Raw genomic sequence first — 22244 nt, forward strand, 5'->3', positions numbered from 1 at the left:
GCGGCGGGGGGAGGGGCGCTGCCCGGGTCCGGGCTCCGGCTGCCCTGGGGCGGCTCCGCAGCTCCCGGCGTGCACCGCGCGGCGCGCCCAGCCTGCTGGGAGCCGTAGTCGCCGCCGCCTTCGGCCGCGCCGGTCCCGTGTCCTACCGCACCGCGGGAGCGGCGGCCGCTGCGGGGCCGCCCCGCCCAGCCCGGTACCGAGGTGTGAGAGGGGCCGCGGGGCCGGTAGGAGCGGGATCGCCCAGCCTGGCAGCGGCGGGGCCCAGGTGAGGGGATGGGCCCGCTGCTGCGGCCGCCCTGGGCCCCGCCTGTGGCAGCGAGGCCGGGCGCGGGTCTCCGCTGCCCCTGGGGCCAGGCAGCCCCTTCGCCTGTCACGGAGGGTCTCCGCTGCCCCTGGGGCCGGGCAGCCCCTTCGCCTGTCACGGAGGGGCCGCCGGGCCCGGGGCGGGCGGGGGGGGGGCGGCGAGCAGCGATGCCGAGCTGCAGGGGAGCTCCGCGCCGGGGGCGTGAGGGGGAATGGCGCGCCCTCTTGAATGAGAAACCTGTAGGCATGAGGGACTTGGGAAATAGTGGGTCCTTTCTCACATAACCAGCTTACTCAGCCATCCCACAGCCGTTCCCAAGCCTGCTGTATTCCTTAGAATTGCAGCAGATGTTCTTTGGCCGGAGTGAGGCATTGTGAGTTGATGTGAGGGTGCTGAGGTGAAAGCCAGAGGAAAGCAATGCTCTGCCCAGTTCTTGGTGGTACTTTGTATTTTTTATACAAATAGAAGTAGAAACCTTTTACTTGCAGGTTCTTTGAGTTTTGCCTCATCGTGGTCGGAGTTTGGTTTGGGTGCGTTACATTTCAGAATCAAGTATGTTGTTAGTAAAGAGCATAGACTCATATTCTGAGCTTTTACCCAGAAGGCACCAATGATGTATAGTCAAAGCCTGAGCAGGAAAGTCACCACAGAAATAGCCTCTGAATACCTGAAAAACTGAGAAAAGTGTATTTATGAAGGTGAATGCACTAAATGAAAGTTTTTCCAGGCCTTTAATTTGTATTTCTTTTTTTTTTTTTTTTTTTTTTCTCTCCATCCAGAGCATAATTTTAAGGAACATGGAGGAGTGAGCTCCTGGCAGTTTCTTGAATTTCTCATCAATCTGATTTTGACATGATCAAATGTTTGGTGAAAGATGTGCGAGCCAAGCTGCGTTCTGGAGTGACTGTCAACTCACTGGGGCAGTGTGTTGAGGAGCTTGTCCTCAATAGCATTGATGCCAAAGCAACATGTATAGCTATCAGGGTGGATTTGGAAGCTTTTAAGATCCAGGTGGTGGACAACGGCTCCGGGATGGGGAGAGAGGACTTAAATCTAATGGGAAAGCGGTACTTCACCAGCAAGTGCAGCTCAGTGGGAGACTTGGAGAACCTGACATTCTACGGTTTTAGAGGGGAGGCTGTGGCAAGCATAGCCAACATGGCCAGTATAGTGGAAGTTTCATCTAAGACCAGCAGGACAGCAAAAACATTTGTGAAACTGTTTCACAATGGGCGAGCACTGGAAGTCTGTGAAGCTGAATTGAGCCGACCAAGTGGTGGAACTACAGTCACTGTGTGTAATCTGTTCCATCAGTTACCGGTGAGGAGAAAATGTATGGATCCTGTGCTGGAATTTGAGAGGGTGAGACAGAAAGTAGAGGCTGTTTCACTGATGCATCCCTCTGTTTCCCTTTCTTTAAGGAATGACATTTCTTGTTCTATGGTGCTTCAGCTCCCTAAGACAAGAGATGTATACTCACGATTTTGTCAAATTTATGGGTTGGGCAGATCTCAGAAGTTACGAGAAATAAAGCATAAGTCTGGGGGATTTGAGATAAGTGGTTATATCAGTACTGAAGGACATTACAACAAGAATATGCAGTTCTTGTATGTGAATAGAAGGCTTGTTTTAAAGACAAGACTACATAAACTAATTGATTTTTTATTAAGAAAAGAAAGTGTCATTTGCAAGGCAAAAAGTGGCCCTGCGAGCAGACAGGCTAGTTCAAGTCCCGGTCGCCATCGTTGTGGCCCGGAATTGTACGGGATCTTTATTCTCAATGTGACCTGTGCGTACAGTGACTATGATGTGTGTCTGGAACCTGCAAAGACTCTGATTGAGTTCCAGAACTGGGATGCTCTTCTAAATTGTGTAGAGGAAGGAGTGAAAATATTTTTGAAACGAGAAAATTTATTTATTGAACCGTGTAGTGAGGACATCAGAGAATTTAATGAAGATAATGACTTTTGTTTGCATAACGCTCCGGTTCTGAAGCCCTCAATTTCTGATGAGAAAAGTATCCAAGACAGTTTTAAGAAAGCGTGCAATGAAATTGCGGATTCCTATGAAATGTGTAACTTGCAATCAAAAGATGTAAAAAGGAAATCTGTTACTGCAAAGAAATCTTCAAATCTTACAGAGTTAAATAAAAATTTACAGGAAACTGAAATCACCCTGAATCAGAAGATTGCTGAACCATCTGATCCGTGTAGAAACAGTGAAGTGGAGATTTCACTGCCCAGCAAAGATGACACGACTGATTTCATTGTATCACATATCTCTGAGCAGGAGCCAAAAGACACTAACAGTTCCCAAAAAGCATCTGATACTCATCTGAAACCTTCAGAAAATCTTCGTTCCTCTTTCACTGGAGGGGCCAGATCAGAAATAAGAAAAATAGACTGTTGTGGTGACCTGCAGCATTGTGCAGAGAGTTACATAAAAGATGTGGAAAGCCAGCAAGGCAAAGCAGTGCACAAAAGTGATAAGGTCTGTATCTTAAATAATGATATTATTCAATTGCCATCTGAGGGAGAAGACTCTAATGAAACAGCAACGGAAACTGTTTCCGGAAGTTCATTGATGAGACTCTGTAATGCAGGAGGAGGAGACAGGGAAACAGTTGAAGTGACAGATGATGCTAGAAGAGGACCTGTTAGTTCAATACCGTTACGATTGTGCTCTACAGGCTTCATAACATGTGCTAGGCAAAGTGAGCCCCCACATGAATGTGAACAAACAGAAACAAATCTTGCATTAAACATGCAGTGTAGGCCTGGCCCTGTCGGTGCCAAGGATATTTTTGGCAACAAAGTGAATTTTCAGATTCAGTCTTTAAATGGTAAGAATATTTCCAGTAATACAAATAAAGAATATCCACTTCCTCACACCAGAGAAGTACGCATGGCTCATGGTAATGAGTGGTTGGGGAAAAAAACTTTGTCAGATCAGGTGCATGAGGAGATAGCTATGCCTACTGCCACCGGTAAAAGACATGAGACATCAAATGTTACAGAATTGCCGCTGGCAACTTCTTCAGGTATTCCTCACTATAAAGTTACAAAAAGCCCTAGAAGACAAATAGCTGTGTCAAGATCTCAGCCCTCTAAGAAGTTGAGCTTGTCCACACAGCTGGGTTCATTAGAAAAGTTCAGGAGATGTTATGGGAGAATAAGGTGTACACTACCAACACCATTGTCAGAGCGGAGTGTAGTTGGTCTCCCGATTTTAAATTCACAAGCTAATTGTGACTTTTCAAAGAATGAGAATAGTCACCATGGTAACTTGAGCACTTGTGAAACTCCAGCTGTGGAAGATAGAGATTCTAATAATAGTAGCCAAGTTTTTGGTTCTTTGGAAGAGACTTTATTCTGCATTGAAGAAACTTCACAGGACAAACAAGCTCTTTGTCAGAATCCTTTGACATTGTCTGATTACTCTCAGGTTAGTAACAAAAATGCAAGTTGTAAAAGATCTCCAGGATCGTTGTCGTCCAAACTGTCCAGGATGAAAGGTGGCGGCAAAGTAGAAGGACAACTTGATGAACAACTCCAAATAGGTCCAAGTAGAAAAGATTACTATTTTGATCTTGAATCTTCAAATAACGATTTTTTTTATAATACTTGTCAAACATATAAATCCTCAGTGGAAAAAATGGGGGGATATAGTTACAGCATTTCTAAGGAGGGTGCGTGCTGGCAGTCAGACAGTATAACAGAGTTCATGAAAGGTACTGTTAGCCCATCACCGCTCAGCAATGTAGAAGGGGAATGCACAGTCTCTTCAAGCAATATTTTATCATTACCTGCTAAAAAGGATTGTGCAAACATAATCTGTAAAGATAAAAGCACATTAGATGAATCCTCAGAACAAAATTTGAAAGCTACTGAGGTTCCCCATATGACCTTCCTAAGTAACTTGGAATTCTCTGCAGACAACACAAGCACAGGTGATCCCAGAAATGACTTATCTTGTTCTGAGTGGCTGCAAGATTTTGATGTTTCATCGGGTAAGACAATATACATCAATAAAGCAACAGGACTGAGCACCTACAGCACTCCTCCTACGGAACAATTTCGAGCTGCCTGCATTCAAGATATAACAACAATGGCTGTGAATGTTGTTTCAGAGAATGGTAAGAGAGGTGGTGGTAAAAATGGGAGAGGAAAGCCATTTGTTTTCTGTTACGTGCATAAAACATCTTGCTGGTAGCACCTGACTGTATACTGAAATAACTGCTGCCCTACATGTAATAGCTGTGTGGAAAACAGGAAAGTGTTGGGAACTATGGAGACAGTAAGACGTTAACATTCAAGATACTAAAAGATGACTTTTTAATAAAACAGTAAAAATAAATGTCAGCAACTTGTCAATTACCAGACAGCTGCCTAGTTTTCACTGGGCATCATGACATTTACTGTGATCACAGTTATATATAATTGATGCCATATATAAAATGAGAAACGTACTTCAAAGCAAGCGTACCAGAAAAATATTGTGGTTTTTACCATTTTGTCCTAAACAGTTATGTTTTTAAGCATATGTTGTTACTGAGAGCCCCATATGAAGATGGTATTTTTTCAATCTGCATAGACAATTTAAAACAGCCTTTGGAAAATGAATGAAAATCTTAACTCTTCGTTGAGAATATGTAATCTCCTTTCTGCAGATTTTGGAAGGCTGTTCCTTCACACTTGGCTTTGTAGGAGGTGTTGTACAGTGTTGGTGGTGGTCTGATGGTGGAGCTTTTCCAGGAATGACAAGACACTACATTGCATTGTATTTTTCAAGGGTGTGGTGTTCATGAGTCTTCATTGATCTGTCTGTTGGGTCTAGCTTTCTGTGTCCTCCTGATCTGGCTCGGCAGAATAGTGTTTTTGATAATTCTCCCTTCCATGGACGTATCTTTGTTCAAAGTTGTTCTTTGTTCTGTCTATAGGTAGATTTTATGAGTGAAGATCCAGCTATTCCACATGTAGACTATTTGCTGCTGCATAATTTGCCCTGAAAAAGTAGTTTGAACTTCTTTCTACATGGTTCTCCCATGAAATATTTGTCTAATCAATCATGACAGCCTCTGGTTTGTTTCACTTTTTCTGTTATTTCCTTCTTTATCACCAGTTACAGAAACACTGGTGCGGTAGGTGTTTCAGTTGTTAAGCTATTCCCTTTTAATGATAATAATTTATGCCAATAATTCTTAATATTTATGGTGTTCCATTTAAGTAAATTTGTTAGAAATTTGTTCATAAATGTCTCTGGTTTTATTAGGTAAAACTACTTGCAAGTGCAAATGTACTCTCCCAGACTAACACTTTTAATTTCTGTGGGTCAGTTGCCCACAGTGCTGTTTGGTAGCCAGCCAAAGCACTGAGATGTGAAGCTTGACCTTCCACCCAGGGCGTTTGGGTAGCACATTCATGTTTATGAAGAGAATACCTCATGTACCCTTTCAGATTATGTATATAGCCTGTAGTCTTGAAGATGTGTATTGTGTTGTATCTTTTTACCTTCAATGGCACTGTTCTTTCTTAGCCTTATCACTGGTGTTACTCTCCATTGTACCAATGGTGCCACTCTTCCTTAGCTCTGTCAATGGTGGTGTTCTTTGGTGAGATGTCCACTGCAGCTTTTTTTAAGTTGAAGGTTGGACCTCCTAGACCTTCACAGGGTGTTTGCACTGTGGCTAGACCCTATAGAGCTGTGGATTTTTGAAGTTCAACACAAACGTTCAGACACATTTTTCAAGCAAAGGATATTAATTCTTTTAAGCAGTAGGAATAAACATAGCTGTATCCTAATGTAACCTTCATGTCTCTTGCTGTTGAGCAGTTTTGGACTGCTGTTAAGACCCCGGAGTGGAATAATTTCTTCACTTGCTATGTATGCTTTCACTTTGCTTTTTAGAGTAATGTCAGTAACCCCATTGTGTCAACGTAGAATTTTGTAGCCCCATGATTTATTAAGAACGGCATCTCATACACAAATTTAGGGAAAGTATGTTGGTGGGTGACAGGTGGAAAAAGGTAGGAATAATCAATATCATCTTTTCCATTCCAGTGGTGGCCATCTGCCATCTTGTCCAGTCACAAGCCATGTGCTCAAGAGAAATGCTAGATTTTGTAGGTTAGCCTCAGGCATCTTTGTACTGATTAAACTGAGTGCTATGGGAAAATCCATCAGGCTTCATTTCACCATCAGATGCTTTTTTGAATAATTTAAAGCTATGCATTTGTAGGTTAACATCCCGGTTCAACTTGGTCTTTCTTATGCCAGCTACAGTTACATTTTTTGTTACTTTTATTACATTATTGACTGATGTGTCATTACAGTAAGGATATTTTAATGATCTAATTGAGGTTAGTGAAAGTGAATACTCAAGCATGGTAATTGTATGTGGTTTGCATGTATTAAGTAGATACATTATTATCCTCAGCACCTTTTCTGACGTTACTTGTCAGAAAAATCATATTAATATCTCTGTCAGCTCTGAATTCTTACTGGCCTTCGGGCAAGAAAATCCTAGCTGTGTGAGCAATGCATATCCTGAACAAGGATTTTCCTGCAACAAGAAGCAGGGAGATGACTGTTTATTACATGTATAAAATACTGGACTTCTGTTCATATAGATCATGTATGCTTCTGTCAGCTTGAGAGATAATACCTTTCTGTGACAATAGCTATAAAAGTTCTGCCAGCGTCTGAATTAGCCAGCATTCTTCAATTGGCCACTTTACCAGGAATCATGTCAGGCCATCTTGTCCTCTCTTCTGGATTTTGTGACAATGGGATGCTGAGTTACTCTCCTGTGCTGGGCTGCCAGTTTGGATTCTTGAAAAGATTCTTGGTCCCCAGGGTAGGACTATCAGTGGTCCTTACTGGAATGGAGCCAACACTCAGGAGTCTACGGACTGGCCTAGGATCTCATAGAGCCTTTTCACACAGCTTATCAGCACGCAGCTGTTTTTCTTTGGCGTTATCACTCTGCCACTTTTCCTGAATGCACACCCTTAATTTCTCAGTAGAAAGGAACTTTATTAATTCATTATTATTTCACAAAGAATAGAAGTCTGAATTGTACCAAAGGAAGGGTGAAATGTTTACCACTGTGCTGGAAATGTGGGCCACTTTTCTTAATAATCTTGATAACAGTGCAGGTTTGTAATATCATTAAATCATTTCTGGGTGGGTAGGAACATGTTGTTAGGCTAACTCTGATATCTCATGCAGTCTCACTGACTTGTAGTTTTCAGTTTTACAAGTTCCTGATAACTGTGATAAATACTGATAGGAGTGGTGATAGACTGACAGTTTTGCCACTCCTTAATGGAGGGAATTCAAGAGTGATTCAGTATCTGACAGACTCCTATATGCCTCCTCTTTTTCTTTGGGGATAACACTTCTGATTGCACTAATTCTGGAAATAGTTGTTACATTTTTAAAGCAGCAGCCAATTTTTAAGGACAGTCCTGCAGAAGCCACGGTACTATTTTAAAATGCATTTCCTGGTGCGAGTCTGGTAATTCTCAACTTTTTACATAAGCACTTTTAATTCTCAATGTTAGGTTGCAAAATCTGTGGGATACTCTTAATTTGTACAGGGCTAAACACAGGCTTATTTACAAGAATATAATAATTGTACAGCTTTTGTAATTTTGCATGCTGTTGAATCTACAGCAGTAAATTTGTATTGTGTTTAGGGATTCAGTTCAGGTGCCATCCCTTTAGAAGTGAGATTGTGCTACCCTTCCTTCCTAGACCTCGAAAAGAGAAGACTCTAGCAAGCCAGGATCTGCGAGGTAGGGCCAGCTTTCCAGGACACAGTGTTCTGTGGTAAAAACAAATCAAAGAATTCTCCCAGATGTCCCAACAGGAACCCAGAATTACTCAAGGTCTGTTAACAATGGGACCGTGTGAGTCATCTCAAATCTAGAACTGGAAAAAAAATATCTTTTAGGGTTGAAGGCAGGTTAGGGGATACTTATTTACAGGATGAAATACCCAGTTCTTTGTTGAATTATGTCAGTAGTTTAAAGAATAATTACCTACTCCCTTCTTTGTACTTGTTCCAACCTTGGAATGTGAAAAATAGTTTCAATCCTCACAACTTTTTTTGTGGTGGAAAGGATGAAATCATCGTTTTGGTATGTGGCTTTGTCCAGAGGGAGTGGGTAGCTAAACAGGTCTTTCTTCCCCCCTTCCCTACACCCCCCCACCCCCCATTTCTAGGGCCTGTTGAACTGTGCTGCAGCAGTCTGAAAGTTGCATAGTGTCCTTCCTAGTTAAAGCAGAAAGTTAAAGCCCAGTCTCACGTTCCATTATTTATTTGTACATTCTGCCCTTTTTATGAAGGAAAAAAGTAAGGTAATACTTGTGTGAGGTAAAGGTACCCAATGCACCTTCCACTGATGGATGGTGGTAGCCCCTGTGTTGTGTATGTGTTCTTTCCTAGATGCTGAAGGGGAGTCTCTCCAGTCGTTGCTTTCAGAATGGCATAATCCTGTTTTTGTTCCCTGCCCAGAGGTGAGTGTTACCTTGCATCTCATGCTAAGGTAGGAATCATTTTAGCCTTCGGTTATTTTCTGACATGGGGGCCAAAATTGCAAATACTGTAATAATTACATGTAAGGTCTTCAGTGATATATTAGACTGTAGACCTGGCAGTTATGTGTTTTTATAGACTAAGTAGTCATGAATTTGTTCAAAGTCAGAGAAGCGGGTATCAGGCTAATCTTTTGCTTATGTTATTTCAAAAGCAAAACATTATTGTAAGCTGTCTTTCTTTCTACTGTCTAAGAGATAGTAATCTTAAAAGTTATCAAATGGCAGAATTGTAATATCGTGTCTGTTGTCTGTGGACAGAATTAAAATAATCCACCTTTCTTCTCTGGGATGCAATGGGTCTTAGAAGTGTATTTTACTATAATTGTTTTTATAGCCTGGCAGGATTATAGCATGTGAGAGGGAAACAATGTTGGAGCTTTTAGAAAAACTTCCTTTGTTGTCATGAGATAGCATTATCTTTCATCATCATGCTGTGTGTGTGTAAACATACGTATGTAACCATTTCCACCTGCAAACAATAGGGATGGAGTAGCAAACCACCTGCTGGTGAGTTTCTGAAAAGGAACAGTTTTGTTCAGTTGTTGCCGTGATGTGTACTCTGACTCATTTCAGGGTAATGCATCTTTTGTAATGCGATCCATTGAGAGCTCACGTAGGCTGATGATTAACTTCGGGTTTTCTGGTAGGTACTTGAAATCAGCTGAATGCATTGAAGTTAGCAGGTAACATCCAGATAGGAAAGTATATGGGGATGGAAGCAGAGGGTTTGTTGTGTGGTATCTTTAGCTAGTGCTATTCCTTGCAGAAAGCTTGGTTTGTCAAAACACAGACGTAGTTCCAGTTTTTCTTAAAGCTGGTTTGTTGGGAGTATTTTATGTTTGTTTGGGTTGTTGGGGTTTTTTGCCATATCCTTTATAGCCTGCCTGATCTGTAATTCTGTTTTTACAGATTGCTGTTGACGTGACCAGCGGTCAGGCTGACAATCTGGCTGTAAAAATTCACAATATATTGTATCCTTATCGTTTCACCAAAGATATGGTTCATTCAATGCAGGTACTGTATGATCTATTACTAGTTTTTACCGCCAAATTCCCATTCAGCGGATGGGATTTGCTGATGTTTCTGCCTGGTGGGAAAGAGGTATCCAGGGAAATAGTTCATATCCCTAATTTTCACAAACACCAACAGAATTCTTGGTTGCTGTGTGATACCAGCAGACATGTGTCATGCCAGATCTTAGTATCAGCTTGTGGTTAATCAGCTGTCTGCAAGTGACTCTAACATTCCTTGACTTTATGGTTAAATCAAATCAAGAGGCAGCCCTACTACTGCTGCTTAGAAGCACTGTTAACTAAATGATATTTCAATGGGCAGTTTTTTATATTTATTGTAGGCATTTGTTTAGTTTGTACTCCTCTGAAATCTCTGTCCTGCATCTTCCATTTGTGTTGACCTTAGAAATTTAATTCTTCAGCAGGGTAATTTCAAAAGCAAATCTCAGGCTTCAGAGAAAGGCTTGAAATTTCACTTCAAGATTTATGTCTGCCCTAAAAAGTGATTCTTAAAAATGGCATCATAGCATCAAGTTTAACTGTTTTAGTGCTTCTTTATCAAATGTTTTGTATGTTAGCTTAAAAGCTAACGTAAATGTGTGGCTTCAATTTGCGTTCTTTGATGGTCTGCCTGGACAGAAGTGCCACAGTGGATTCTCTCCCTTTGTTGCATCCCAATAACAAAAGCCTTCCAGGCCCAGTTAGCATTATTCTCATGCAATCAGGATGCTGATTTGAGGTTGCAGGTTCTGACTGTGTGGGACATGGTAATGTTGATCTCCAGAGTGGACAAGGATCCAAATGATTCCCTTATTTCTGTTGTGTGTGCAAGAATAACAGGAGTAAATAAAGTTATTACAGTAAACAGGTTATGTTTCAAAAAGACAGGAGAGGAAAGCTGGAAAATGGAAGGTACCATTTTTCTGTTTATTCATAATAAGAACTATTCTTTAAAACTTACTGAGTGGTTCTGTGGTTAACTTTACCTGCGTAATGTTTTCCTTTTTATGTTTCAAAGGAGGTAAAGCTAGAAGAAATTACCACTTCCCATCCCTGAAGAAGCTAAACACTACCTTCAGTGCCCTATTGTAATTTTTAGAATCTCCATAGAAAAGACCAAAAGCACAGAATGTTGCATCATACCGCAGGAAAAGAATAAATAGAATCATTAATGTCTTTCATTCCTGCAAAGGAATAGGATCATCTATTCATTTTTACCTAGGAGGTGAACAATGCACATGTTGTGAGACAGAGAATTCAGTGAGCTCTGTCTATGTGACTTGGGGAGAAATTCTTCCCTAACACCACATCTGTTAATTTACATCTAACAATAAGATACTGAAAGCATTGTGCATCCCTGCTCAGTATTCCCTGTAGCTGTGGTTCATTTCTGATGCTTGAGGGAAAGGTGAACTCAAGTCATAGAGGCAAATTCTACATCAGAAAATGAGATTTAAAAAAAAAATGCTTCCTGACTGCTACAGATGATCAGCACAAGTCCTTAAACACAAGACAGTTTAAAAAAAAAAGGTTGTTTACATTTTCTTTTGGTGATAATCAGCAAATCAAATACTCAGAGTCGCCGTGCACAGCTTTAACTCCCAATTCAAGAAGGCTTCTACACAACCATTTAATCTATTAAATTCTGTAGATTTCCAGCTCCAACTTAGAACAATTAGAGCTCTTGCCCTTTTGACTTTCTTTGAAAAAAATTTGATCCAGAATAATTTTCTTGGATATTTTAAAACTTTCTCTTTGTTCCAGATTAAATTGTTTCATGAGCAATTTACAGTCATTTGACCTTGTGCCAATATTGTATTTTGGCTTAAATAATTGCTGCCTTTTCCATATTTAGCCCCCCACTGTATTTATAAAGAGTAATTATATACCATCTCGGTTTTGCTAGGACAAATTCTTTAAGCCTTTGGGATTGGAAAAGATGTGGTTTCCGCTCTCCTAATCATCCTACTAGCTATTTGTTGCACTTGATCCATTTTGATTGTTGTCTTCTTTTGTTTGTCTTAATTTTAAAATGATTTTACCACTGAGTAGTGATTTTTCTGAGTATCTTACAGGTTCTTCAGCAAGTGGACAATAAATTTATTGCTTGTTTAATCAACACTAGGAAAGAAATGGATAAAAAGGCAGGTAAGAGTGGTTATTAACACAAAGTTGAGGCGTCTGTCAAGTGCATTTAGACTGCGGAGGGAACGCTATCCTGTTTGTATTCTCTTCTTGCCTTGGGATGATACTGTGATTAGAGGAAAATGTTAGTCTTCACTTGAAATTTCCTGGATCTTCTTTATCTTTATTTTGGATGTTGTTGAATGTTCCTACTGCCTTCAGATTAGTGTTATAAAAATAGATTGTACTCAAATTACTAACATCTCCCAGATTCTGTTCACAGTGTCTGGACATATTCATTGTTGAAGCTTGCTGAAGCTGTACAAAAAAGGCATTCAAACCCAGTAGTTTTTGTAACATTTTTAAAGGCTGTATTAAACAGAACACTTTGTGGGTGACCTCAGCTCTCAATCTGGCGTTAGAAGATGTCCATAGACAAGAGTTTCTGACTCAATCTAATTACCTTAATTTAAACGCCAATTTGGATCACTAAAATTCTGTTCTGTAGTGACTTTATGTTCTGCCAACACAGCCTCCTCCTCACTTTATTTCTGTAAAACTGGTTGATAGTTATCTCCTAAATGTGGGCTGTAGAGAGCGGTCATTCTTCCCGACCTGTGCAGTTGTCTGGTGCAAAGTTGCCTATTTCTCATCTGTTGTGGTACATTTTTAGATGGAAACCTCTTGATCTTGGTGGACCAACATGCAGCTCATGAACGGATCCGCTTGGAGCAGCTTATTGCAGGTGAGGGTTCTGACAGTCTTGGGAAAAAAGATAATTAGCGCACATAAAGTACAAATGAGCTGTTTGGGATGTATAGGACCAACAGGATATTCGTGTCTCATCTTTATCCTGATCCCTAGGAGAGTGCAGACATTCAGTATGTATAGCAGTCATAGTATTGGCAGCTGAGAATTGTACAGTGTTTCCAAAAATAGAAGATACAGTCTTTACTGACAGAACTGTCGAACGAAAATAGTCCTGACATAATGAAAGAGCAGGAAGACTGATAGGAAAAACAATGAAGAGGAAATAGAACAACATCAATAAGATTATATGGTTATACTGTAAGGAATAAGACATGAGATGCGGACGAAAAAGCATAATTCATTTAGTTCCTTTTTAGCTGAATACTGTACTTAAAGCCTAAAATTTCCACAGTCTGAAACTGTTTGCAAAGGGATAATAGTCTTCTCTGTAAGCTCATTAGCCATCGGTTTCACTGTTAAAAAGCACAATAGTCATCCATCAAGTACTTAAAAATCATTGACCTTGTCTTTCATCAACAAATACTGCGCAGTTCCTGCAGAGAGGGTTCCGGGAACTCCACTCCTTTTGGTCCGGTAGTGAAAAAAGTTAAAGAGCGAAAGGAGAAACGCTTAATTAATAGTATTTTAATGTCATTTATATCAGACTTTTCTGTGGAAAAATTGCTCTGAGTTGGACTAAATATATCAGTAGTTTTTTTGCTATTTAGGGTGACTCTTTTTTGGAACTGGTGGGAAAAAACAAAGTGGCATTAACCAACCCTTCCCCAGAGACTAGATGTCTGGTTTGTGACATTCCCAGTCCTCCACAAGTTTCAGGAGAAGGCATTCTGTGGTCACTTTTTAATCCAAACAGAGGATTACATGCCAAACCATAGGGTCATTAAGGATAATGCCTGCGTAAATACTCAAAGAGGGAATACTTCTAAATGATTCATTCACAGATTCCTATGAGAAGGAAGCTGCAGCATGTGGCAAGAAGAAATTGCTGTCCTCCTCCATCTCTCCCCCTTTGGAAATTGAAGTTACAGAAGAACAAAGAAGATTTCTGCGGTTGGTAATGGCCAATAGCTCTAAACCTTTGGGGATGGCTCTGTTGATCAGCAAGATCTCTGTGCATTGCTAGGTTACCGTGAAGCTCAGGAAAGAAGCTGTTGATTCTTTCCTGAGCCGAGACCAATTGGCTGTATCTGTGCCGAGGAAAATAGATGTGCTTCTCAGGCATGTTGTTACAACATCTCAAGACAAAACCCTGTGATATGCCATCTCGGTGCTGCCGCAGCGTGCTCTGCTTTCCCTGGGAAAGTAAACCTTCACGGGCAGGCCAGTAAAGTGCCAATGCAGTCTCCAACAGATCCTGCTGTGTGGGGCACAGGACTTGGGAGTGTACACCAGAGTGCAGTGCCCATAGTGTTGATCTAGTCGCTGATTTAACAGGCAGTGTTTGGGAGGGATGGGGTATGGGAAGTCTGTGTTGTGAATCCTTCGAAAACACATTCTTTAATCCTAGGTGCCTGCCAAGCGTAACTAATGAACACTGTTGCCCAAATGTTTCAGAATGGGGGCCTAGCTACTATTAGGATGTTTAACTTTTGTACTGCACGTTTAGATACAGATCTGTTGTTGGACTGTTGCAGACCTATTGGACAATAATCAAGCTTTTTTCCCCAAAATCCCTGCCTGTCACCTGCCGTATGCATTTATGGTTTTCCCCCCCCTGCATTGTCCTTCATTTTCAGGTGAAGTACTATCTTAACGTTCACAGGACTACCTCATTATTCTCAAACTGCTCTTTTTTGTGATGTCTGTGGCAAACTCCACAGCTTTTAAATCACTCCTTGTTACGATTGTTGCCTGTTGTAGGGATACATTTGTTTGGTGTAAAGTCCTTTTTGGGCGTATTCCAATCATAACAGTGTCACTGCTATATTTGTTTGGTAACTCTTTTTTGACAGTGGCCAGTACCAGAAATTCCAAAGGAATGTGTAAAGCACTAGCCTTAGGGAAAAATGTGAGGTTGTAACTGTTGCTGTTCATAGTTCAGGAATATTTGGATGCCTTTGTTGTTCCCACCTCTGAATGATGGTCTTGCTAACCCCACAATATTTGCAGTGCCTCCTGATGTTTGGCACTCGTCTTTGAATGTCTTCGGCTTCTGATATATCTACTTTTGAGAGCAGATGGCCAAAATTTAATACAATATACCAAGTGAGGGTATCATGTTGATTTGTATGGTAGCTTTGCAGTTGTACCCATATTTTCTGTCTATTATGTCCACTCCTGATATTTTGTTTGTTTTTTTGGCTACTGCTGCTTGCATGAACTGCTTGTTTGTTGAATAGTCATGGCAATGAAACACACAGAGTTGTGGGGTTTTTTAGATTTTTGCTATTTACCTAGAAACCAGCAAAATGTGCAAATAGATCAAATTATTCCTGATAATTTGCATATATTTGTCTTTGGGAGTAGTGAATTTAGGTTTTTATGTCCATTTTTAATTATACTTTTTTATTCATCATTTTTCTACTTTGTTTACATTCTGATTGAGTTCAATATCATCTTTAGTCTCAGCTAACCAAAATAATTTGTTTTCTACAAATTTGTCTGCTTGACCATGCCTCCTCTTTTCCATGTCATTGATAAACAATTACGAAGATACAGATGAGGACTCATGTTGAACACTGAACATCTGTTGCCAGCATACTTTTTTCCGTAGTTTCTAAGTCACAACAAATGTTACTCTTCTATCCACGACAACTTCCTGCATTGCTTTTCTAGCTACTTTTAAGAGGCATCATCAAAGGCTTTTGAAAGACCAAATAAATTCTGTGAGCTGCTTTTCTTCATCAGCTAAATTACAAATAAACTGCAAAAATCAGAAAGATAAAGTAAATCAGAGAGGCATGGTTTTCTTTTAAGGACACTGGTTAAATTATTCAGCACAGTGGGATGCCAGTTGTAATTTTCCATTATTAAAAAAATTGATTCAAGAATCTTACTAGTGCTGGCTTACTGATGCTTTTATTGTGTTGCTCTTTAATTTATCGGTATTTATTGGCAGTTCATCTCTTTTCAATCATTCTGTGAGACTATCCTTACTAAAAATTATGAATTAAAAAGTACTGTGTACAAATCTAAATACTGTTATTGTTGCTGGCAGAGTATAACTATTCTGTGTTAAAATTGGATGTAATGAAATCAATCAAGTTCCCTAAAAGACCTTTCTCTTCAGCTCTGCTTGCTATTTAACAGTTCAGCTGGACCTCTGGTTCACCTGCAGCTTTGATTCTGTTATTTGTCCACCAAGCATTGTAGTAATGCATTGTTCAGTTGACTCTCTTGAACTTCCTTTCCCCCCAACACCCCCTTAAAAAAAAAAAGAAAAGCCCTGATTGACTTCAATAGCTGCTTGGATTCTGTAATTTCACCACAATGGGCTTTTTCTGTCTTTCTTTGCTTTTGCTAAAGGCTATACTTGTCTTCCTTTTTTGGGTAGAATTACACAAGTCATCTCCATATGGAGGCTAATAATTGCATTATTCTCATGACTGACTGTAGTAAGTCTAGATGAGCTGCTTTTTTGTTCAAAGAATCTCTTTTCTAAAAAGAATCTTTTTTTCTAAAACTGACCTTGACCAACTGTTTTAAGTGAATATTCCCTGAGTTAATAAACTAAACTATATATTGCTACAGTTGTTTTCATTTTGAAGACGAGTTCTCGTCTGACTATGAAGTCCCAGTTTTGCGTGTATTTTTCCATCCACAGGGTGAAATATGTCAGATCCACCAGAAGTTGTTCTTTCCTGGGTTCTCTTTGTTTAATGGGATATAAAGTTAATTATCATAAATCTCTTACAATATTTTTTCCATTGTAAATATTACATGTCAATTGAAATCACAGTTTTTTAGGTTGAACTGAAAGGAGTCTTTATGCTGCATAATTTCAGTATTTGGAGTGTTTGTGTGTTGAACCAGACACCTCATGCATCTTTAGTAAAAGACAGATTTATAAATATAGACATAAAGCTCCACATAATACAGGAACGCTTAGATGTTGTGGCTGTGGAACATGAAATATGCACAACTGACTGGAGTGAAAAAATGCGGCTGAATGTAGGCTGAAAGGGCAAAATTACTTGGAATCTCATGATGCATGGATTCTGAGATCGGAAACTTGCAGGAAGAAACATACATGTAGACTACAGAAATATTTATGTATGCTGTGGAAACATAGCTACTGTGGTTGATGTCTTTCTGGTATTTTTTTTCCTCAGATGCTGCTACAAAAATTTGGAGGACTTGGGTCTTGAATTATCATTTTCTGAGACCAACAGCTCCTTGATTCTAGTGAGGAAAGTGCCACTGTGTTTTATAGAAAGAGAAGCCAACGAATTACGACGGAAAAGACAACCTGTCACTAAAAACATTGTGGAGGTCAGCTGTGGGTATGGGTGAAATTCTGATACGGGGTCTTGTTCTGTGTTAATGGCCCAGGGTATTAGAGTATCTCTGTTATGAGGGAGACAATGAAGTCCCTTGGCAAACATGGGTGTCATCCCTTTTAATAGCTAAATAGTTCCACAGCTGAAGTCCCTGAACTATAACAGAAACAATAAGAGACTGTTTCAGACTTGGACTAGTGAAGAAGCTAAGAAAAACAGTAAATAGTACAGATGTTTCAACAGTTTACTGCTCATGAATGCTTGAATGAACAGTAAAATGATCGCTATTGCCAATACAGAAATATTATTTGTTAAGATTTAAAGTTGTTGTCATGAAATCTCTGCATGGGCAGTACAGCTTTCTAAAAGCTGCTGTTCCAGATGTTCTGCAGTTTGAGGAAAAAACTGCTGAACTGATTACTTGCAGTTCCCATTGCAAACAATTCTCCACAATCATAACTTCTTCAAGGACTCCTTAAAAATTGTTTCTGAAGCACTGTATTTAGCCCCTAGGCTGAGCCATTGTGAATCAGTCCTGTCTTCCCATACATCTTTTGATATGAAAAGAAGAAACAGAGATCATTAATCTGATTTAAATTTTCTTTTCATACCTTGTTATGATCTGGAAGAACTCAAAATGCAATCCCCTGCTGTGATTTGGGAGCCAAGAACACTAAAAGTGGTGGAGGAGGGGATCAGGTCTCTGCCTCGTGAGCACTCATTGTTAGTTGACGCCTCAAGATCTCATAAGCCTTTTGGCAGATCTCTTCTGCAGTCCTTTTTATTTTAATTAGGACTGGTAGCACCTCTTCATGATTGATTATGAATTCATTGCATTTTAGACATCAGAAATGAAACCCTCATAGACTATCATCCAAAGAATGGGCAGCTATTCAAAGATAACATGCATTCATTGCACCCTGAGGTATGAGAGTTCCATTATACCCATTCTACACATAGGAAACTGATGCAGAGAGAAACCAAGTGATTAGCCTAAGGTCTGGTAAGGTATTTGTCAGAGGCCAGGACTTGCAGCTAGATCTTTCACACTGTGCAACAGCATCATTTTTCCTGGTTTTGGCAGTTACACAGTAAATTATACAGATGTGGACAAAGTAGGATATGGGTAATGAAAGGGAGAAACAGCAACTGATAATACCTTTTTTTCTTTCCAGGAGCTTATTCAAGAACAAGTTGAGGTGAGTTGGGGCTGCTTCTAAAACTGACTATAATAATGCAAAGCTTACTGCATGAACCAAAGGGAATGTGTTAAATCTCAAATGAGAGGTGGGCTAGATAATCCACTAGCTTTTCCTCATTTTTAGTCTCTCTTGTGTTAAAGTTCTTCCTTTTTCTCATATTAAATGGAAAGTAAGATGATGTTCCCTTACTACTTTTAGCTAGTGCAGACCACAGGAGGAGGAGCACGAGGGCCACTGCCTCTGACATTTCTGAAGGTGTTAGCTTCCCAGGCCTGTCATGGTAGGGAAACTGTACTTTTCTTTCATTCTTTTTCTTTTTTTTAACCTTTCTGTCTCTACACATCTTCCCTGGGGCAGTGGTTTTAGAATGTTTGCAGGAATTCTAGGATTAGTTTGTGCTTCAGAGGGAAGAGGAGATAAAGGTCTTTTCATGGACTGCACTGTGAGGGACAAGCAATGCTGCTCTGATTTATTCATGTTTTCCAACCCTCATATGAAACACAGATAGAATACAGTTCTGAGCTGCACTCATCCCTGTGAGCTCTAAACCACTCAAGTAACAGCTCTGTGAAGGGGCAAGAGGAGGTGCTAGAAGGTGCTTGAAAGCAAGTAGGAAAGATGACTTACAGACCCTTCCCAAAAAGCGTTTTTTATTTCATGTAAGTACCAAAAGTGCTAGTTTAAGTGTGCCTGTGACCTTTGAAGTATTTTTGGAAGGAGTTCATTAAGAATTTACATCTTCTAAGGGACTACGGCTTTCCAGGACCTGGAAATGAGCAGACCTTACATGTGTAGATGGCAGTAGCTCTAGTCTCTTGTGGCAATTCCTCTGCCATATACAGTATTAACAAGATTATGCTGAAGAGATAAACGTGAACCGAAAGCATCTGTTTTCACAGAGTGTCACTGCATTTTACAAATTGCAGACAGTATATGATTTTCTTTACATCTAAAAAAGTCCCATGGCTGAAAGGCAGATTGCAGATGGTCTTGTGCATCTGTGAAGACTAAAGGTTGTAAACACCTCTGAAATGAGTCCTTAACGCTCTGCTCTGATTTCCTTTGGATACCATTAAGTGCTCATTTCTCGGAAAGGACTTAGTGGCAGGGCTAGCATTTGGTCTTGGAACTGATGCCTGTCAGTGGCAGGCACATCAAACCGGTAAAGCCTATGGAACTGATATTAGGTGTCATCTTGGTTTTTGATTTGTGAACTGCTTGTGTCTTCACCTGTAACACAGGCACACATGCACACACACATGTAAAAAGCAAAAAAAACCCAAACATTTGCCTCTTGCAGTGTCATCTGAAAAGCCAAAAACTAGTAATCTTACAGTCCATCAGACCTAGGTTGGGTGAAGGTTTAGGCCACGGGAAGCTGATCCTTATGTAGCAGTCTGAGCTAAGCCCCAGGTCTGCCCTAATGCAGCCTTTGTGCTGCCTTTGTGCCTCCCCAGCTAATCTTTGGGAGCTGCCTTGTTTTTGTGAAAACCACAGAGTGGAGGGAAGTCAGCTGGGTGGTTTGAATTCTCTTTGGCAGCACATGGAAGAATTTGTATCTTTTTTTCAGGAGCTATTAAGTTTAATGAGCATTTGACTTTGGAGGAGAGCTGCAGGCTTATTGAAGCTTTGTCATCTTGCCAGCTGCCCTTCCAGTGTGCTCATGGAAGACCTTCCATGATGCCTCTTGCAGACACAGACCATCTACAGCAGGAAAAGCAGGTACTGTGTGGGGGACAGATATGCCTCTGATAATCCACACTCTGGATTATCAGAGGCACACCCCATAGGTGTGTTAGAACTAGAAACCATCACCAATGGCTGTATCTTACTTGAATTTTTACATAGCTGATAGCTCTGTCCTGCAAACATTTTAGCAAGGACCTTACCATATTTCATTTGAATGGTCACATTGACTTGAATGCAGTCCACTCGTCCTTAAGAGTTAAGCATATATTTAATGTGTTTGCAGTTTTTAAGTGTAAAACTTAAAAAACAGGTAAATTCTGATATTCTGCTACTGGAAGAGATAATAATTAAATGCCTGCTTCCCTGAAGTTTAAGGTGTTGTAAAAAGGGGGGAGGGGAGAAAGCAAAGAAATGACAACACTTTAAAAAAATATTATTCCTTCTCCTTTGCTATTACTGTGCTATGTTAAGTTATGAAATTGGATTCTGTTGAAAGCCAGGTGGAACTTCAAATTAGATATTAAAAAAACTTGGGAATGACTGTATTAGGGCAACTGTGGAGGCACTGAAGCTCATTTACTTAAATGAGTTATGATTTAGTGCTGCTGAATTTTTCTCCCTCCAGCCTAAACCTAATCTGGCTAGACTGCGGAAGATGGCACGAGCATGGCATCTATTTGGAAAAAAAACCCAACCCTAATCAAAAAAGTTAAGACTGTAAGCTGCAACCACTAGAAGTGTTGGTATGATCCAGGTACGCCTGTTGTTAGCAATACCCTGTGTGGAGCCAAGATTCTGAGCCAGTGCAGTCACTGAACTCCTGCTCCGAGTACTGACCTAAGAAGCAGAGGCCAGGCAGGAGAACACAGCAGAAGGAGCCCACCCCACGTAGCCTGGAGAAGCATCTTCAACATAAGGAATTACATTGTAAGCCTGGGCCTTATGTCAGGGCTTGATGATCGGAGGCAAGGAGTTGCACCCTCTCACAGTTACTAAAGTGCTTTTTTTCGGCAATTAGAGCATGATTCTGCATAAGAGAGAAGACACTTCATTTTATAGTGCCTTGAAAATGGGGAGGTATTTACTAATAAAATTAATATAAACTCATTCCTTGGGCTCGTGGTAGTGGTTGGAATGAGGACTGACCAGCTTCATAGTATATACAGGCCAAGTTAGGATCAAAAAACATTCTTTTTTACTAGCCAATGAATGACACACAGATTTCTCCAGCTCCCTGAAGTTGTGTTTTTGAGTGAGAGATTTCTAAATCTTAGTATAGCCATACATTCCCAGGGTACAGAAACTTACCCCCACAGAAATAACTAAATAGCCCATGGCATTTTTTTACAATAGGCAGAATTTTTTTACAGGTCCCAATTCTATTTTGCATCTCAGTCTAAGGTAGAGGAGTAGAGCTTATTTCACAATGGTAAAAGAAGAAGATGTCTTTGTTTAATCACAGAGATACAACTTAAAACCAAGCCAGAGACTGACAGCTGCTGAATCAAAAGCAAAAGGAGTGGAAACTAATTTCATTTGATGCCTTACCTGTGGTGTAGTGTATTGCCATACATTAATGAAAGGGGACTAATGAAGAGTGATCTGACTGACCTGCAACAGCCTGAGATTTCTAAGACGTTCCATGCTGACCCTCACAAAAATCGAGAGCTTTCCAAACGAGAGAGGTCCACCCAAGAAGAATAATCACAGTCACTCAGTACAGGAAAGGAAAGACCCTCAGACTACAATAAGCGAAACAATAGGTTGAGCTCTGCCTTCTGACAGGGAGGTGAAGCATCTAGCTGACAGGACTTCTCAAGGTCTGCTTTTCATCAAGAATGGAAATTCCATTCCAGCATTGTACAAAAAGCTGGTTTGTATTTCAGCAGGTCACCAAAAATTGTCAGAAATTTCTACCGAAAAAATCCATTTTGAACACAACTGCCAATGGATTCCCATCACACGCATAGATGAAAGCACACCTTAAAGCCCGTTTACTGCATCACGGGTGCAGGCAACTCACTCACTACATTGGTAAAACTCTTGCTAGTTAAAGAAACAAAGTAACTGCATATAGAAAATGTGCTTAACAGTGAGA

At 40.4% G+C, this 22244-nt stretch overlaps 1 protein-coding gene across 10 annotated transcripts; it reads left to right on the forward strand.

Moving 5' to 3' along the window:
* The first annotated feature begins 34 nt into the window (after positions 1-34).
* MLH3 (mutL homolog 3) lies at positions 35-21256 on the forward strand. 10 transcript variants are annotated; one of them, XM_080395800.1, is made up of 14 exons: positions 35-265; positions 1084-1624; positions 2465-4439; positions 8005-8103; positions 8757-8827; positions 9818-9922; positions 11997-12069; positions 12719-12790; positions 13758-13866; positions 17088-17247; positions 18431-18454; positions 18656-18737; positions 20028-20179; positions 20772-21256. In XM_080395800.1, exons 2-14 carry the CDS (start codon positions 1157-1159, stop codon positions 20844-20846), a joined length of 3465 nt encoding a protein of 1154 aa, XP_080251926.1. In that variant the 5' UTR covers positions 35-265; positions 1084-1156; the 3' UTR covers positions 20847-21256. The 10 variants fall into 10 exon arrangements, 7 of the variants coding, with proteins under 7 accessions (XP_080251926.1, XP_080251920.1, XP_080251924.1 ...); XM_080395794.1 differs by having other exon boundaries at positions 1084-4439; XM_080395798.1 differs by having other exon boundaries at positions 35-224; positions 1084-4439.
* The last annotated feature ends 988 nt before the right edge of the window (positions 21257-22244 follow it).

The sequence above is a fragment of the Falco punctatus genome (assembly GCF_963210335.1).
Source record: "Falco punctatus genome assembly, chromosome: 7".
NCBI classification, from domain to species: Eukaryota; Metazoa; Chordata; class Aves; order Falconiformes; family Falconidae; genus Falco; species Falco punctatus.